The 18,979-nt window shown below is 43.7% G+C and overlaps 1 protein-coding gene across 1 annotated transcript in view; it reads left to right on the forward strand.

Annotated features, from left to right (window-relative positions):
- Positions 1-337: 337 nt before the first annotated feature.
- ADAR (adenosine deaminase RNA specific) overlaps positions 338-18,979 on the forward strand; it is a gene marked incomplete at its 5' end in the record, with an annotated part of 41,324 nt that continues 22,682 nt past the window's right edge. The window contains 2 exon segments of the mRNA XM_081226236.1: positions 338-421; positions 424-480. Coding sequence (XP_081082362.1) covers positions 338-421; positions 424-480 — 141 coding nt within the window.

An 18,979-nucleotide genomic window follows, 5' to 3' on the forward strand; every position in this document is an offset into this window, starting at 1 on the left:
GAACGTGCCATACAAGGAATACTGATTATAGGGTATTATTAACTAATTCTGTGTACTTGATATCCATTAAAAAAAAAAAAAAAAAAAGATGGTACCCACATACCGTCTCAGGCCTTCCGGCCCAACTACGTTATAAATGACTGAAGAGTTTAATCAAGGCCATGAGCAAAAATGTAGCATCCCAAACCCAAGTCCCTACTCCCCACCGTGCCTACGACAACGCCATTAACAGATCAGTAAAAACCCAAGGAAGGCAGCAACAAAATCCTAGCTTAACTAGGACGCAAACAAAAGAAGGAGGAATCACGTGGTGCTCCCTCCCACGCCCGGCGCGCCAATGATGTCACCAATCCGCGACCAGGCCATTGATTCCCGACTGAAGGTAGAGAGGGCTACGTGGTGGGGGAGGGCGGGGGAAGGGTCCCGGCCCCACTGGCAGTCTCTGGTGTCGCGCTGTGTCCCGGAGAATTACAAGACCCGGTAAGAGGCTTTTCCCTTCCCCGCTATCACCTTCTGTGGCCTGAACGCCCGGCCCGCGCCGACGCTCCAGTGTCCGGCGCGACTGGAAGCGGGAGCGCAGGGGCGCCCGGGTGGGCTCTGAGTGTGGCCGCAGGGCCAGGTGGGGAGGCGGGGGTCGGGGGCAGCGGCGGGGCTCAGCAGCCTTGCGGGGAGGCGGGCGCCGGGGGCCAAGTGCTTGTGTGCGGGTGTTTGTGCTCCCGGGTGTGCGCGGGTGTGGGCGGCAGAGGCTGCGCACGGATGCTCTGGCGCTCGTGCCAGCCGGAACCGAACAGCTGGGTACCAAAGGCCCTTGTCTCCCTCTCGCCAACTCCCTCCCCTGGGGGAGAGTGACTGGAGAGCTAGGCGCCTGGGACTCGTTCAGGTCCGCGCCTTCCTGCGCCTTCTCCCCTACTGCATAGGCCCGCGCCTCATCCCTGGGATAATATCCGCAGCCCTTGGCGTGCCTTATACAGGGAAGGCGTAGGCGTCCGCGGTGGAGAGCCCACTGCGGGGTCACGGCCACTGCGTTCTGCCTCGGTCTGGCCTTGGTGCAGGAGGCCTAGTTGCGTCACCTCCCCTTCCTTCATCTGCTTAGCTTGATTCTTGGGTCCCGCTAGAGGGTAAGCCTGCCTCAGGTGTGCCGTGTTGGTGTCAGAGTTTGGGAAACTTGCCTTTCAAAGAGGCATATGCACCTGTCATTGATTTTTAAACGCAGTGTCGGGGAGTCCCAGCCTGCGGTTGAGGAGGAACAGAGCCTAAGCTGCTAAGGGAGAAGATTTGCACACAGAGGCCTACACAGTGGCTGCTGTTGGAGAGGGAGGCCGGATTGCTAGAACAGGTCACTGGGAGCCGAGAACGTTGGAGCAACAAATTGTCGAGCAAATGCGAGTGATGATGCCAGTTTCTTAACTAAAGAAGGCCCGTTCTCATCGTTTCAGAGATTTTGAGATATCTTTTCCGTTAGTTCATTATTTCACAGACAGCTGGGTGTGCTTACTGTATGGCAGGCAGGGAACAGAGTGGAAAGGGGGCATGACTTTTGGGAGTCTGGTCTGTGTTTGCCAGCCGTGTGACAGTGAGTGAGTTATTTAACCTTTCTACTCCTACTTGGTCTTATCTACAAAATGAGGATAATTATATCTACCTTGCAGGGTTGTTGTCAGAATTTGAAGTGTCTAGCTATTATTAGTAAGGGCCCAGCACCCATGACTTGAACTTGCTCCCTTGCTGAAGGTTTCCCCTTGGTACAGCTGCTTGAAAAGCAGGGGAATGTTTTGCTATTCTGTGTGCTTGCTATTCTGCCAGATATGATAAAGCAGACTTGCGGTGGCGGGGGAGACTCAAAACCCATAATCTCTCTACAATAGACCATAACATTTTAGAACTGGAAAAAGCCTCACTTTATTCTCTTAATTATAGCTTCTCTTTATTGAGCACATGCTATGTGTGTGACCCTGTACTGAGCTCTCAACATACACTAATTTCTTTAATCCCTCCGGGAGCCCAGTGCTATAATAAATATTATCCCCATTTTACAGATGCAGAAGGTGAGCTTAGCCAAGTTCCTGACACTATTTAATGGCAGAGGTGAAACTTGAACCCAGGCCCTCAGGCTATGTATGGTTTGGGTCTTGTTATTTCTCAGTGACTAGAATCCTGGCAGTGTGAGGTGTAGTGGGGGAAGGGAAGCATAAGCAGAGTTTAGAGGGCCGGTATTTGCTGTAAGAATAACGTCTCAAATTGTCCAGTGATAAATTACCTTTTATTTTACATTTTACCCAGCATTGTCCAGATGCGAAGCAAGATTTAGCCTTTTCACCCAGAGAAAAAGGAAAGGCTCATGGGCGCACAGTGCTGGGATAGTGGGCAAACAGTAGGTATTTGGTAAATGTCTGTGGAAAGAAGAAAAAATCTTGAGGTATTGTTACGTCTGCCAGAAGGAGACCCATTGCTAACACACACAGTTTCTGTTAAGCTAGCTATTTTTATACTGTAACACAATGTAATATGAGCGTCTTTCTGATTCATGGATTTAAAGATTTGAAGCTGTGTTTCAGACCAAGACTGGTATTATTATCTGTGACCAACTGATTTGAGTTTATGTGAACAACAGGGTCTGAGCCCCTTTTGGGCTTCTGTAGTGATCTCTTGAGATACAGCAGTTTATTTTGCTATAACATCTGTTAGACTTGGACCATAGTGGGTACAGCTGCTTGAGTTAAGTTTCCTGGAGAACACTGGATGATGGTTTGGTATCAGGGATAAAGAGTTCAAAATATTAAGTTTGTCACAAAATTAAGTATTTGAGAAAGATCTGTGACGGATGTGCATTAATGTGGTAATGGTAAACGGGTTTTAAACAGATGATATTCTTGGTGGTTTTGATCAGCCATTCTGTGTTGGTTCTCAGTCTGAAGATGACTTAGGGCTGTCTGGTGAATTATTAGGAATGCAGAAAGGTTTATATAGCCCATCTGTATAGATTGTGACAAGTAAACTCTCAGTTCCTCCACCCAAGGAGCTTTCATTGCTGCTTCTATACCCTCCCAGATGCCTTGAAGCCACCTATTTCATCATGTTTATCAAACTTAATGGGAGAGACCCTTTAACATAATTTATCCTCCCTTTCCCTCTGTACCCCACCACCACCACACACAGAATGAAGTTCTTTCCCCAGAAGGGGGTATATTAATCTAGTTGCAAATGGCAGAAACCTAATGTAAACTAACATAAGCAAAAAAGTGTTGATCATTTAACTAGGAGGTCCAAATGTGAGCTTCAGGCATGGCTGGATCATGAGGCTGAAATGATGTCATGAGGACTCTCTTCGCCCTGCCTTTCTCTGCTTCTTTTTGTTTATTGCCCTCATTCTTTCCTGCTGTTTTCTCCGTACATACTGGAAAAGGTGACTCTTGTCAGCCCCAAGCCTATGACCTTACAGCTCTCTTCTAGCATTGTAAACTAATCATGTGGACAAGGACCTAGGGATGTCATGTTTAGACAGATCTGTGTCACAGGCCCACTTTTGAGATGAAGGAGTAAAATTTCCTTCCATAACCACATGGGATGGGGAAGTGCAGAGGTACTAGGCAGGTGAAAACAACAGATGATTACTGTAAGTGTGTGTGTATACATAGGCATATGTGCTGACATGTGTGCTTATATCCCATTTCTTTGAGGCCTTTCCAGAGCCTTCCAACTGGAATGGATCCACGTGGTTTTGTTTGTCCATCACACGTTGTTATTTTGTTGTGGCATTGATCATGTTCTTTTCATCCCTTCTGCTCCTTTGCATCTGCTGTTTGTGCGTGCACGCATGTACACACACACACACACACACACACACACACACACACACTGTTTTGTCTGACTGACTTCCCTTTGGATTCAGATCATGCTTCTCTTCTTAGAAGCCTTCCTTGACCTCCATCAACGAGGAAGTCACATCCCCTGAGCACAACCCTACTGTGGATTTGATTTCTGTTTGATAACTGTCTACTTTCTAGTCAGTTCTCCACTAGACTGAGAGCCCCTTGAAGACAGAGGTGCTCTTTGCTTTGTATTCCTTACCTCCTTCTTAGCTGCATTATTTTTCTTCTTAGCACTTACAACCAGTTGACACTGTATATTTGTTCGCTGCCTGTCTTCTCACTAAAACATCAGCTTCATGAAAATGATGAGGAAAGGAATTTTTATTTTATTTACTGCTGTATCTCTAGGGCCTAGGACGTGCCTGGCTCATAGTATGTGCTTAATAAATGTTTATTAAATGAATGAATGAAAATCTGCCCACAGGGAGAAAATGCTGCCATGGTGTTGATGAGGATTCAATCTGCATGATAGATACAGTTCTCACTGTAAATGTCTGTAAATGCAAGTACTGTGGGTGACGTCCCAGAAAGGCAGAACCTCTCTCCCCATGTGCATCTGAACCTACAGAGGTGAAGGGTTAGGCCCCAAGGAGCAGCCACCTGGAAATTCCACCCTGTGAGATACTTCACCCCCCTCAAACTCTTCTGAACTGTGATAGGTTGTATATTAAGGCTTTTTTTTTTTTTTTGTAGTTTGAGTCTTTTTTTTCCTTAGAGTATTTATCTTTTTTTTTTCTAATTTTATTTATTTTTGGCTGTGCTGGGTCCTCATTGCTGCACGTGGGCTTTCTCTAGTTGTGGTGCGCGGGCTTCTCACTGCGGTGGCCTCTCCCTTTGAGGAGCATGGCCTCTAGGAGCACGGGCTTCAGTAGTTGCAGCACGCGGGTCCTAGAGCGCGCGGGCTTCAGTAGTTGTGGCTGGTGGACTTAGTTGCTCCGCGGCATGTGGGAATCTTCCCGGACCAGGGCTCGAACCCGTGTCCCCTGCATTGGCAGGCGGATTCTTAACCATTGCGCACAAGGGAAGTCCCGGAGTATTTATCTTTAAAACATTCCCTTGAGCGCTTACAATGTGCCAGGCATGGTTTTAAGTCCCTTAACAACTTATTCTTTGACTGGAGTTTGAATGAACTTTAAAACTTTTTTTTTCTTTTTAAATACAAAAACACTCAAAAGAGGCTAAAAAAAATTCAGACTAGAAAATTATAAAAGAGATGAGACCCCTCTCCATCCAGCTCATCTCACCCTCCAGAGGTAGAGCTACTACTAATAGCTTGGTGTGTGTCTCCTCCCTTACCTTTTCTTAGGCTTTTATAGTCAAAGCTATTAAATAAAATACCCTCCATCTTGTCATTGTTTGATTTTCACCCAGATGCAGCCATGTTCTACATGCTGATCTGCACCTTTCCTTTTCCATAGCTGTCTTCAATGTGCTTCTGCTGCACCCACCACTACTCCCCAGGGAGAGCACCCTGCCTCGGGGTGGGTGGCATAGCCGGATGGGGGACTTGCAGCCCAGAGTGCAGTCTGTCCTTCAGGACAGGGGCTGCTTGGGTGTTGGTCTTCCACCCTCTCCCAGGGAGGGCCCAAATCCACATTCATCTTCCTGGGTACTGTTGTGCCTTATCTTATCTTATTTTAACCTACCCATGCCACACCCACCCCCCCCAACAAAAATAGCAGAGGGAGGATACCCTTTTGTTTCTTGTTTTAACACACAAAAAATAGTTCTCATACAATTAGAGGCTTGAGGTGAAAGGGCTATTGTTTAACCCCACACTCACCCCCAAACATCTGGGCCCCCGCTTCTACCCAGCTGAAATACCTTCTTGTAGTGCTTAGTCCTCATTTGCTTCCTAAGAAGTGAATATGAGTTTATACTGCAATGCCTGACCATTCGCTGTGCCTCTGTCTCGCCCTGCCTTCTCCAGGACTGGGTATTTTAACTGAAAGAGGAAAATCTTAGCTAGTTGAAAAATGGTGTCTCACTTTAATTTGCAATTTTTGTTATGATTAAGTTTGAACTTTTTTTTTTGCATATGCATATTAACCATTTTTATTTCCATTTTTAAAAAAATTGTTAATTCCTGATTTTGTCTATTCGCTTATTGTGTCTAAGTGATTTTTTAAATAAATTATACAAATACTCTAAAAAATATGAGTATATGCTCATTGTAAAAAACAAACAAAAAACTCTTATTTGCTGTAAATATTCTTCCAATTGGTTGTTTGCCATCTAATTTTGGCTTTATCATTAAACATACAAAACCTGTTTTTCATTCTTCTGCAGACAAATTTTGTCCTTTTTGATTTCTTCCTTTGCTTGTAAGCTTAAAAATATTTTTTCTTCATTTTGTGTTCTAAAGATTTGCTTTTTGACACATGACTTTGAAAAGCTAATATTCAGTTTTATTTCAGATTTAAACAAGATATTTGATGAAAATATTGTACAATGTTTTAAATAAAAGCAGTTTTAATTAGATAAAAGTCTATGTTTTGTTTTGTTTTTTGTAAATTTAATAATTTATTTATTTTTGGCTGTGTTGGGTCTTCGTTGCTATGTGCGGGCTTTCTCTAGTTGTGGCAAGGGGGGCTACTCTTCACTGCGGTGTGCGGGCTTCTCATTACGGTGGCTTCTCTTGTTGCGGAGCACGGTCTCTAGGCACGCAGGCTTCAGTAGTTGTGGCACGCGGGCTCAGTAGTTGTGGCTCGTGAGCTCTAGAGTGCAGTCTCAGTAGTTGTAGTGCACGGGCTTAGTTGCTCCGTGGCATGTGGGATCTTCCCGGACCAGGGCTTGAATCCGTGTCCCCTGCATTGGCAGGCAGATTCTTAACCACTGTGCCACCAGGGAAGACCTATGTTTTGTTTTAAAGATACTTACATTAGTGCCTATGTATCATTTATTTTTCCTTTTTTAAATTTAGCAGAATATCAAAGCTTGCTCCACAAAACTGAGTTCGAATGTATGTACAATTCTCATCATTTTAATGTTCTTAAGCGTTTCCATAAATTGCTACATGAGATGTTTATCTGTTGCTGTTGATCTGGTTTAAAGATGCACTCTTATTCTGTTAGCAACGTCTAGGTGTATAGCCAAGATGATGAATTTAGCCTCTTCCAGTTCACCAGTCTCACCATTTCCCTAAGTCTCTTTTTGAGATGTAATTATGTACAGTAAAAATATTTAATGAATATGCTATGGTATTCATTGAATACCATTCAGTAAATTTTGACAAATACATATACCCATTTAATCACCATCCAAATCAAGAAAATAAAGGATTTCCATCACCCCAGAAAGTTCCCTCGTGCACCTTTCTAGTCACTGCTGTCCCCAAAGGCCACCACTCTTCTGATGTCTGTCACCATAGATCAGTTTTGCCTGTTCTAAAATATCATATAAATAGAACTATGTATATGAACTTTATGTGTGGCTTCTTTTAGTGAGGTTCAGCCATGTTGCATGTGTCAGTATCCACTGTATGTATATACATCAGTCATTTATTCATTCATCAGTTGGTGTGCTTTGGGGTTGTTTCCAGTTTGCGGCTATCAGGAATAAAGCGCTAGGAACATTCTTTATTTTTCTTCTTCTTTTTTAATTGTGGTGAAAAACACATAAAATTTACCAAATTAACCATTTTTAAGTGTACAGTTCAGTAGTATTATGTATATTCACATGGTGAAAAGTTCAGATCTCCAGAACTTTTTCATTTTGCAAATCTGAAACTGCACCCATTAAACAGCTCCCCCTTTCCCCTTCTCCCTACCCCTGGTTCCATAAATATTCTTGTATAAGTCTTTTTGTAGCCATCTCTTTTCATTTTCCTTGGGTAAGTACCCAGAAGTATAGCGGCTGAGTCATACATAGGGTGTTTACATATTTAGCCTTAGAAGAAATTGCCAAACAGTTTTCCAAAGTGGTTGTACCATTTTACATTCCCACCAACAGTGTATGAGAGTTCTACTTGCTCCATATCCTCACCATTAGATATTATGAGGGGTTTTTTTTAGTTTTATTTTAGCCATTCTAATAGCTATGAAGTGGTATCTCATTGTGGTTTTATCACAGCATATCTTAATCATTTATTTACATGGCTATTTCCATTATCAGACTGAGCTTCTTAAGGGCAAGGTTCATGCAATACATGCAATACATGAATCTTTTTCTTATTAACTTTTCCCCTTTATTTTGAGTGTGATAGATGCTTTATTATAGAAAACTTGAAAATTGAAGAAACTGTTAAAATGAATATCCCTGGTAACCCTACTTCTCAGATATCATCATTAACATTTTGGTGTCTTTTGTGCAGTATTGTGTTGGTTAGCCCACAGATAGGGCAGTTCCAGGGTAGATTGATTGAGCAACTCAGAGTTGTCCCAGCCCTCTACTCTGCCATCCTCAGGGCATCATTTATTCATAGCAAGAAACCTTTGTGACAGAAAGCCCCTGACAGACTTCCTTTGTGTTTTGTTGGCCAGAGCTGTATCACATGTATCACTGGCAAGAGGAATGGAATTGCCAAAACCAAGTTAGATTAGACTAATCACAGTCCTCCCTCTGGGTCTGGGGAGGGAGCCTGGCCTTCTCAGATGAATGTGGACAGAATCAGAGTTCTCTCAGAAGGGAAGGCAGAGTTCTAGGGTAGGCACTCAGCACTATCTGCCACTTGGGCATATTGTTTTTCAAAGCCGAAATTGTTCTCTATTTAAATTTTATGTCTTTCCACTTATTATGAACTAAACATCTTCCATGGCATTAACTCTTTGTAAATGTCACTTTTATTTATTGTATAATTTACTACTGTACCAGAATCTACTTGATTGTGTCTCTAGTTTTGGACATTAAGTCTACTTTCAGTTTTTTGCTATTGTAAACAATTCTGTAGGGAGCTTAAATTTCTGTACTAGATCTCAAATTATCTTCCTCAAGGTAGATTTTTATGATTGGACCATTAATTACACTTATTAATAATTATGTAACAATATGATTACATATTAATAATGATTGTTGATTATTAAATGAGGTTATTAGCATAGTTAAGACTTCTGACACACATTGTCCAATTGCTTTGTAAAAAAAAAGCATCTTAGTCTTACCATCATAGGGTAGAATGCCTATTTCTCCTCCTTTCCTTATTTTTTTACTTTTCTCCCTCCTCTTTATTTCATTCAATCATTAATGTGTATTCCTTTGACAGATATGTTGAATACCTTTTATAGCCAAAGCACTGTGCTGGGTCATGGGGGGTACAAGGCTAGTACTGCTCAGGACAGACAGACAAAGATCATGCAATTGTGTAACTACAGCTACTGATAAGGATTATGAAGGAAGCTTCCTAGGGTTACGGATACTATAAACTCTATATGCCGTCTGGCTTAGGGAGAGGACTGGAGGAGAAAACAGTCTACGACTTGGCTTTTTTGAGGCTGCAAGAGTGCTCTGTGGCTATTGGGCAGGCAGGATGGAAGGTGCCTTTTGTGAAGTATGGGAGGATAGGCTTGGCTGGAGAGTGGGAGTGCACAGCTGACCTTGTTATGGACTTGGGCCTTTATCCCAAGAGTAACATGTAGCCAATAAAGGGTTAAAGAAGGGAGGTGATGGTGACCTAACCATCTTTGAGAACATTTTGGAGGGGGCCAGAGGGGATTCCTAGAGTCCAAGATTAGATTGTGAAGGTAGCCATGGAATCTCCCCACCTGGCACTGGGTCATTTTTTTTTAATTGCTAATTTTATGAATGAAAATGTAAAACGTATTACAAGTGTAACTGAATATTTCCCCAAGCATCTGACAGGCATTTGCACTTCCTTTTTTGGGAATTGGCTTTTTATCTACTGCAGAGTTAGTGGGGGCAGTGTAATGGCCAAGAGCACCCGCTCTGGAGCCAAAATGCCTGAGTCTGAATCCTGGCTCAGCCTGTTACTGGCTGTGTTATCTCGAACAACTTTGGTCTACCTCAGCCTTTCATGCTGTAACATGTGGACAGTAACAGTGTACGTCTCTCATAAGGTGGTTGTGAAAATTAAAAGATAAAGTACAGGGACTTCCCTGGTAGTCCAGTGGCTAAGACTCCATGCTCCCAATGCAGAGGACCTTGGTTTGATCCCTGGTCAGGGAACTAGATCCCACATGCATGCCACAACTAAGAGTTCGCATGCCTCAACTAAGGAGCCCGTGAGCTGCAACTAAGACCCGGCGCAACCAGAAAAATAAATAAATAAAAAATAAAAGATAAACTACAGTGCTGGCCCATATGAGCACTCCATATGTACATGCTGTCTTATCTAGGTATGTGGGCTTTATATATACACATGCATAGTAACTCTGTCCTGTGTATGATGTGTTGTAACTGTGATTCCCTGTCCATTTTAATTTTTTTATTAATGTCTCTTTTTAAAAACTTTTTTCTGTGAACATTTTCAAACATCACGTCACTATTTTGAAGTACAAAAATTTATCTGCAGTGAACAGATGTCAGTCTTCTCCTTTGTGATGTCTTCCATTGCTGTGAAACAGGTCAAGTCATACACAAAGACTTTGGTTTTTAGTGTTTTTATTTAAAATACTTCACAAATAATCCTTTAATCCATCTGTAATTTATTTTGGTGTATTAATATAAGGCAAGACTCTGAATAGATCTTTCTTTCCAAAAAGCCTATCAATTAGCCAAGTTCCATCTATAGACTAATCCTTCTTCCCCTCACTGCTGCTTTTGGCTCCTATCATGCATTGGATCTGTACACACACTTGGGTCTATTGGGGGAAAAGTGGTTCTGCTCTATTAGGCTGTAGCTCCATTCCTGTAGTATACCAGTACTGCTTTGATTTAATCAGTATGGCTATCCTCTTTTAAAAAATATTTTGGCTAGGGCTTCCCTGGTGGCGCGGTGGTTGGGAGTCCGCCTGCCGATGCGGGGGACACGGGTTCGTACCCCGGTCCGGGGGGATCCCACATGCCACGTAGCGGCTGGGCCCGTGAGCCATGGCCGCTGAGCCTGCATGTCCAGAGCCTGTGCTCCGTGGCGGGAGAGGCCACAGCGGTGAGAGGCCCGCGTACCGCAAAAAAAAAAAAAAAATATATATATATATATATATATATTTTGGCTATTCTTGCCTGTTTGTTCTTGCACTTGAACTTTAATCATTTTGTCAGGTATCCACTCCTTACTGCCCCTAACTTCATTAGAATTTGCAATAAACTGTTATTTAATTTGGCACTAATTGGCATTCATAAACTATTCCGCCATCACATTTGGAGCTGGTGTATCCTTCTATTTAAGACAGGTATTCCTCAACAGAGTTTTGTACTTTTCCACATGTAGGCTCTTCACATTTCTTAGGATTATTCCCAGATGTTTCCCTTTTCTTTTTTAATGTTTTATTTGCTGTTAGGAATATAGTATTTTTCATATAAGGAAGGGTCGTGTTTTGTATATTTCTCTTACATCCAGCCATATTACTTAACTGATGGTGGTCCAAGAGTTTTCATTTAATCTTCTTGGATCAAGAGGGGTTATGATATTATAATCTGCAAATAATGTTTTTCTTTCCTTTTTTAATAGTTTATCTCTTATTTCTGTTTTGTGTTATAGAATATGCTAGGATCTTCAAAATAGTGTTAAATACCATATCTCTGATTCTAAGACCATTGAGCGTAAGAACATGCTATCAATTTAATAATAGCTTTTAGGGGCTACTAGTCAAAATATACCGATATATAATGTAAATGCATGTAATTCACATCCCCAAATCAGAAAAGTTTGGAGTACATCTCAGAATTGAGGAGATAAGAAAACAGTGGTAATGATGGCCCTCCTTATTTTATTTCTTATTTTAGTGGGAATGCCTAACTATTCCATTTTAAATATGATATTGGCTGTCAGTTTATGATAGGTAGTCTTTGTTATATTACAGAAATATCCTTTTCTTCAAATAAAACAGAAAGCTCTAGTTCTGCTGGACAGTAATGAGAAGGCTATACTGTTTGGTTTAACAAAAAAGTGGAAATTGTGGCTGTGCACATCGTCTGTGCCAGCTGGTCTGCTGGTCTGTTGCTGCCTTTTTCCTTGATAGCCCCAAATGCAGAAATCCCTGGCTGCACAGCAAGGTCTGTGCTAGTCCTGTACCCGGAGCTCCCTGATGTGCACAGCCTTTCGAGGATGGTGTATTAGTTTCCTACAGCTGCAATAACAAATTACCACAGATTCGGTGGCTTAAAACCATAGAAATTTATTCTCTCACAGTTGTGGAGGCTAGAAATCTGAAGTCAGTTCACTGGGAGGAAGTTGAGGTGTTGCAGGGCTGCGCTCCCTCCAGAGCCTCTACGGGAGAATCGGTCCTTGCCCCTGCCAGCGTCTGGTGGCTGCCTGCATTGCTTGACTTGTGGCCTTATCACTCCAGCCTTCAAGGCCAGTGTCTTCAAATCTCTCTCTGCTATGTCTTCACCGTCTTCACGCACCTTCTCCTCTGTGTGCGTAGATGGAAATTTTTCTGAACTTGTCGATGCTGAAGGAAATGCTTTTAAAGTCATATGTTAGGAATAGCAAAGCCTTATTCATTCCCTTTGGGAAGAAGATTGTGGTCACCTGGAAATAGCTCTAGGTCAATTCTCAGAAAATCAATATGCTGAAATTCAGTTCCACAAAAGCCCCTCAACCTTGCCCCCTCCCACTGTCCCCCGGTCTCCTCCTCAATCTTCAGCTCTTCAGCTTCAGGGAGACGGGCAGAGTACATTTCCTCTAATACTGTTGTGAAGGAAGAATAAAAATTGGTCAGTTGAGACTAGAGAGCTTAAAGAAAAAGGTGAAGCCTGCATATTGGTAGTTTAGTAAATCGGTTATTCAGGGAATTGGCCACTTGGCAAGTCAGCTTTCTGCGATTGGCTGTTGCTGAATCAGCCCACTTCCCCAGGAAACACTGCAGAACTTGGGGGCAGAGGCTGCCCTCGGGCCTGCCTAGAACAGGACTGCACTTGTCCCCTCTGCTTCCTACAAGCCATGGAGATGGGGACATTGCCCTTGCAGGAAGCTGGGACTGAGCGCAGCCACTCATAGGCTAGGTCCTAGGGGTGAGAAGGAAGAGAAGGCAAGAGTGAGAGGGAGTTCCCCCCTTTGGACTCTGGCTCAGCAGAACCCAGGTGTGGCCCAGTAGCTGAACCTCTTTGCTGGCCAGAGCCAAACTTAGACGTCAGTCAGGTGCTGCATGCCAGACCAACCTAGCATGGAAGAGGTGGTTTCAGGGTGTCAGGACTTATTGCATGAGACCACAAGCTATGTAGAGTTATCTTGTGGGGGTGGTTATGAGACTAAACTACATTCCCTGTTCAAACTTGCATGTAAAATATTCAGCACAGGGGGCTTCCCTGGTGGCGCAGCGGTTGAGAGTCCGCCTGCCGATGCAGGGGACACGGGTTCGTGCCCCGGTCTGGGAAGATCCCACATGCCCCAGAGCGGCTGGGCCTGTGAGCCATGGCCGCTGAGCCTGCGCGACTGGAGCCTGTGCTCCGCAACGGGAGAGGTCACAACAGTGAGAGGCCCGTGTACCGCAAAAAAAAAAAAAAAAAAAAAATTCAGCACAGGCATGTTAACCATTATTAGTAGTATTGTTTTGACATTATTACTAATATATTTTTTAAATATGGTAATACTTATCACAATGCCTATTAATGGTTGATAAATACTATTTTCTTCTTTCATTTACTGGATAACTTTGGGTAGAGGCACTTACCCACTTCTGGAGACCTGTTTCTTCTGGGGGTACCTGAGGCATCTCTTGCTTTCTTGTAACTTCAAAAGCCAATCTAGTCATTAACCTCAATAGAATATAAATCAGCATAAAGACAGCTGTGGAGCACTGCTCAGCCAGTTGGGCAACTTCGCTATTCTGCCTTATAGGTTATCAAAGCAAGTCGGGTTATTATAGGAAGACCCTGTAAATTGTGAAAATTATGTTCATGTGGCAGTAACTGTTTAGTGGAATAAAAAGCCCAATGATATATTGAAAGAGAAACAACAACAAAAAAAGGAAGGCAATAAATTTATGCCTAGCAACTCTACGAATTGCTTGTTATGTATTTCCTAGGAGTTAAGATAAGAACATGAGTTTATTTTTGTACAGATCCTATTCTAAAATAGTGCCCTAGTACTTAAAAATACCTCAGTAATTCATTACTTTTTTGATAATGTGTTGCAAGTTCAGTAGCACACATTCACAGTCAGTACATTTCTGTTGCAGTATCTGCTGTATGAGCAAATATTGAAGGAGTTTGCAGACATCTGCTTTACAGTAGGGAGATAGATGATCCAATTGGATGTAGCCCATATGTGCAGTAAAGTCTGGTTATAGGAAATTACAGACTAAAAAGACTGTTGTTGTAAATATGCACCCCTGTACACAGTAAGGTTAAGCAGAATATCCGCAAGACAAATTAATCATTACAAAGAAGACTAACAGTTATATTTATAGTTTAAAAGCAAGAATAGCAGGGGCTGGAAACTAAAACCAACCCAGTAGCCCAAATGATAATGCGTCCTTCCCCATAATTGGTGAAGTCCAGGCCCCTGAAGGCACACATGGAGCCAGAGCTTGGCAGTGTTATGTGGCAGCCAGATTTCTGAGAACACTGAATGGGGGGCTTTTTCTGTAATACCTAATTTTAGATGGTAACTCTTAATCACTTAGGTGATTGTTAGCAAGTAGCCCTAGGTAGTATGTTCACAGGAGATCTTGCATTTGGGGTTACTTCACAGCTGAGCAGCAGACACTCACGGGCTCCTGGGGAGGCGATCCCCAGTGTTAGGAGAGCTGTGCCTGTGTGTCCATGGAAGCTTTATGCACAGGGAAAACAGCAAGGGTGGACACCAGTGAATTAACAATGGAGACTTAGGGGTAACTTTGACAGTGTTTGCTCATCTGTATTTTCTGAAACTTTTTGCAATCAACCTGTTACTTTTGGTTAATTTTTAAAAGAGCTTCATCCAACTCCTCAAGCCCCTACAATAGAACAGCACAAAGACTGATGTCACCACCTCACAACCCTGTGGGAGCTGAAACAATCCCTGATGGGGAGGAGATGAAATGTTTATGAATAACTCTGTCTGCAGTTACTCGAGCTGCTGAGATTAAATGACAAGAGCAGTTGTTGTTCTTTCAAGGCATGAACCGAACCTCTGTTTAGGAAACATATTTCCCCTCCCTGCTTCACCACTGCATCCTAGGTTCAATTCAAAGCCATGGAGGCAGCAGCGGTGCAGCTTCCTGTGTGCAGTAGCTGTGATTACTGCTTCTCTGGATCTTCTTTTTTTTTCTAATTTTTATGTATTTATTTATTTATCTATCTATCTATCTATCTATCTGGCTGTGTCTGGTCTTAGTTGTGGCATGCGGGATGTTTCATTGTGGCACACGGGCTTCTCTCTAGTTGTGGCGCGCGGGCTCTAGAGCGCGTAGGCTCAGTAGTTGTGGCGCGCGGGCTTAGTTGCCCCGCAGCATGTGGGATCTTAGTTCCCAGACCAGGGATCGACCCCACATCCCCTGCATGGGAAGGCAGATTCTCAACCACTGGACCACCAGGGAAGTCCCTGGATCATTCTTGTAGAAGGGTTAAAGGCTTTGGGATTGTTTAGCTTGAAGGCAAGAAAGCAGAGGTAAGATGTAACTCATTTCATTATACTTAAATGAAAAGTAGAACATGGGGAGGTAAGCTGGAATTGGTACAGGGAGAGTTTGCTGTTGTTTTCAACCTTTTAAAATTGTGTAGTACAGCACATACATACAGAAAGGTACATAAAGCGTCAGTGTATGACTTAATGAATTATTGGAGAGCCATATATGTGGCCACCACCCAAGTCAAGAACTAGAACATCACCAGCACCCAGAACATTCCTTCCCAGGCAAAACCCGTCCTCCCTCCCTAGAGATAACCACCATCCTGTCTTTTATGCAGTGTATACTATAGTTGTTTTGCCTGGTTTGGGACTTTATGTAAGCGGAACAATGTAGTATGTATATGGCTTCTTTCACTCAGTGTCATGTTTAGATAATTAGCCACTTTGTTGCACGTGGTTATAGTTCTTTCATTTTTGCTGGTGTATAATATTCTATCATAGGCAAATGCCACCATTAATCCATTTTCCTTTTTTTTTTTTTTCTTTGTGGTACGCGGGCCTCTCACTGTTGTGGCCTCTCCCGTTGCAGGGCGCAGGCTCAGCGGCCATGGCTCATGGGCCCAGCCGCTCCGCGGCACATGGGATCCTCCCGGACCAGGGCACAAACCCGGGTCCCCTGCACCGGCAGGCGGACTCCCAACCACTGTGCCGCCAGGGAAGCCCCCATTTTCCTTTTGATGAACATTTGGGTTGTTTCAGGTTGGGAGCTATTATGAATAATGCAACTGCCAACTTCCTGTATGTGTATCCTGGTCTAGGAGTGGAATTGCTGAATTGCAGGGTGTGTACATTCACACCTTTTCCAGGTTTCCTGTGGTGACTAGGAGCTGCTCTGCTTTCCCCCCTGCTCCCACCTGCTCTGATCAGATGGTTAATGTGCCTGTTTGACGGATGGACACTAACTCACGGAGACTTTGCTGTGCATTTCCCTAACATGATGAGATTGAGCACTGTTTCTTACGTGTGCTGTTATTTTTAATTTCTTCTTGTGACATTCCCGTGTCAGTGTTTTGCCCGTTGTTTTTTCTACCAAGCAGTCGGTTATTCAGTCAACTAACTATAACTCTGAAGGTCACTATGCAGGGGATGTGGGGATGTTCCCTGACCCAAGGAGTAGACTTTACAGCTCTAAAGGCAGGTACATAAACAAGTAGTTCATAACATTGTGATAATCGTTGACGCATCAGTCTCCTCCACTAGGCTGACTGTTAGCTGAAGGGACAGGACTTTTATTTGTGTCATGTCCTCAGTGCTTTACACAGTATCTGGCACACATTAGGTGCTTAGTAAAGTCTGTTAAATGAATGAATGAGGCATTTTTGGAGGATGGTGAAAGTGCTCTAGTAGAGGTAAGTGTTGAATAAGAGAGAAGCACAAAATAAGGAACCACGAATTGCACACTCCCCCACCCAGAGTGGGCAAAGCTTCCCTAGGAGGTAATATTTGAAGCAGATCTTGAAAGACTTGCACCAGAAGCAGTGGAGGAAGTACATTCAAGGCAAAGGAATAGAATGCGCAAAGGCATGGAGAGGGAAAGTACATGCCACACTAGAAATGAGAAGTTGGGGAGGGGGGCTAACACTTAGGGTGAATGGAGTGAGAGGACAGTGAGAAAGGGCATCAGCTGGAGACAGTGCTGTGAAGGGACTGCCTTGTAAATCTCATAAGCAGTTGTCGACTGAAAAAAATGCACAACCTAAAAGTTGAGAGTCATGTTTTATTTGGTGGACAAAACTGAGGACTTAAGCCCAGGACACAGCATCTCAGATAACTCTGAGAGACTGCTCCAAAGAGGCACAGGAGGGAGCCAGGATATATAGGAGTTTTTGCAACAAAGACCAGGTAGTCGGAACATCAACAGATTACTGTTAATTAAAGAAAACCAGATATATCCTGTGTTTTCTCATCCTGAGTTTCCCTCAGGGCTCACCGTAGTGGCGGCTGTAATATGATGGCTTGGTGGCTGCAACATCCTTTGTTTACTGATATGGCAGGCAATATTTTTCATTTACACAGCGGGGATAAAATTGAAATTAAATACAGAAAAAGAAATTTCTCACAAATGAGGGGGGAGGGGAGCTGTTGAGCAGTAGAATTGATCTACAGAATCTTTTCCTAGACATCTTGGACAAACAGAGCAGATATATAAGCCTGATCATGAAGTCCATTGATAACAAAAGGTATCTTTTGGAAAGCCATGGTGTAACCTGAGCAAGTGTAGAGTGACTTTCCGCAGTCAGACCTGGATTTAGCAGCAGCATGGTCCCAGTGGAGCCTCCATTTCCACATCTGTAATTTGGGAATAATGCCTACCTGGCAGAGGTGTTGTGAAGATTAAGGAGATAAGGTGGGTCTTCCCTGGCGGTCCAGCGGTTAAGACTCCGCACTTGCACTGCAGGGCACACTGGCACGTCCAAAAAAAAAAAAGAGAGAGAGAGATCAGGCCTGTAAAGGATTTGACCCTTGCCTGGATGGTGGGTGCTGAAAGGTGGGATGGTTTTCTGATGTAGATCCTTTACTGTTCAGTTGCTGGTATCATTATCTTGCTACTATATACTGGCTGTTAAGTGGTCGAGTCAGTTAATATGCTAGAGTATGAGTAAAGTCCACAGTGAAGACGTTAGTCATCTGAAGAGTTCGCCACCCCTCCCCCCCCCCCCCCCCCCGCACTGCCACATTAGAGACACGAGGTCACGTTAGTGTGGACCTGGGAGTAAGAGGACAGAACCTCAGGCTGTTTCTCCAGTGCTAGGCTTCGCAGGGTGGCTTTGTTCTCTGTTTGCTTTATCCCATGTATTCCTGAGAAGGCCATGAAGGGAATAAAGAGCTCAGTTTTTGTAGCTGTTTTCCTAAAAAAGAATATCTTGCCCAGTTCTCATGCAAGGAAGGGATTAAACTTGTTACCCGCATGAAACCAGACGGCTCATGCGAGCTTTGCCCAAGCCCCGCCCCTCGGCCAAACTTTCCAAAGAGGGAGGTCCTTCTGAAGAAACGAAAGTGAAATTGAACCGGAGCCATTTCACAAGCTCTGCTCTCTGCCTTCCTGGGCTTGTCCCGGTTCCAGAGGGGCCTCTTGTGTCTTGGAGGCCGACGACCCTCTTTGGGAAGGGTCCCCCTCGGGAGGGTCACGGCGGGCAGACACCGGGACATGCCTCGGCCGTGCCATGGACCCGAGGCAGGTAAGCCGCTGGGGTCAGAGCCCAGAGCGGGCCACCTGCAACGTGCTCGCCCTGGCTCATCTTATACCTCCCTACGCTCCTGTTTTCATGCATGACATATGCGCATTGTGTGTGTGAGAGAGAGAGTGAGAGAGAGAGAGAGAGAGAGAGTGTGTGTGTGTTTTCTTGCCAAGCAAAATTTATGTTCTAGGAATTTAGGAATTTGTATCTTGCTAATTAATTGTGTCGAGCAAGGAAGGCGTGGAAGAGGGTTTGTGGGGAAA

The sequence above is a fragment of the Mesoplodon bidens genome (genome assembly GCF_964165515.1).
Source record: "Mesoplodon bidens genome assembly, chromosome: 2".
NCBI lineage: Eukaryota > Metazoa > Chordata > Mammalia > Artiodactyla > Ziphiidae > Mesoplodon > Mesoplodon bidens.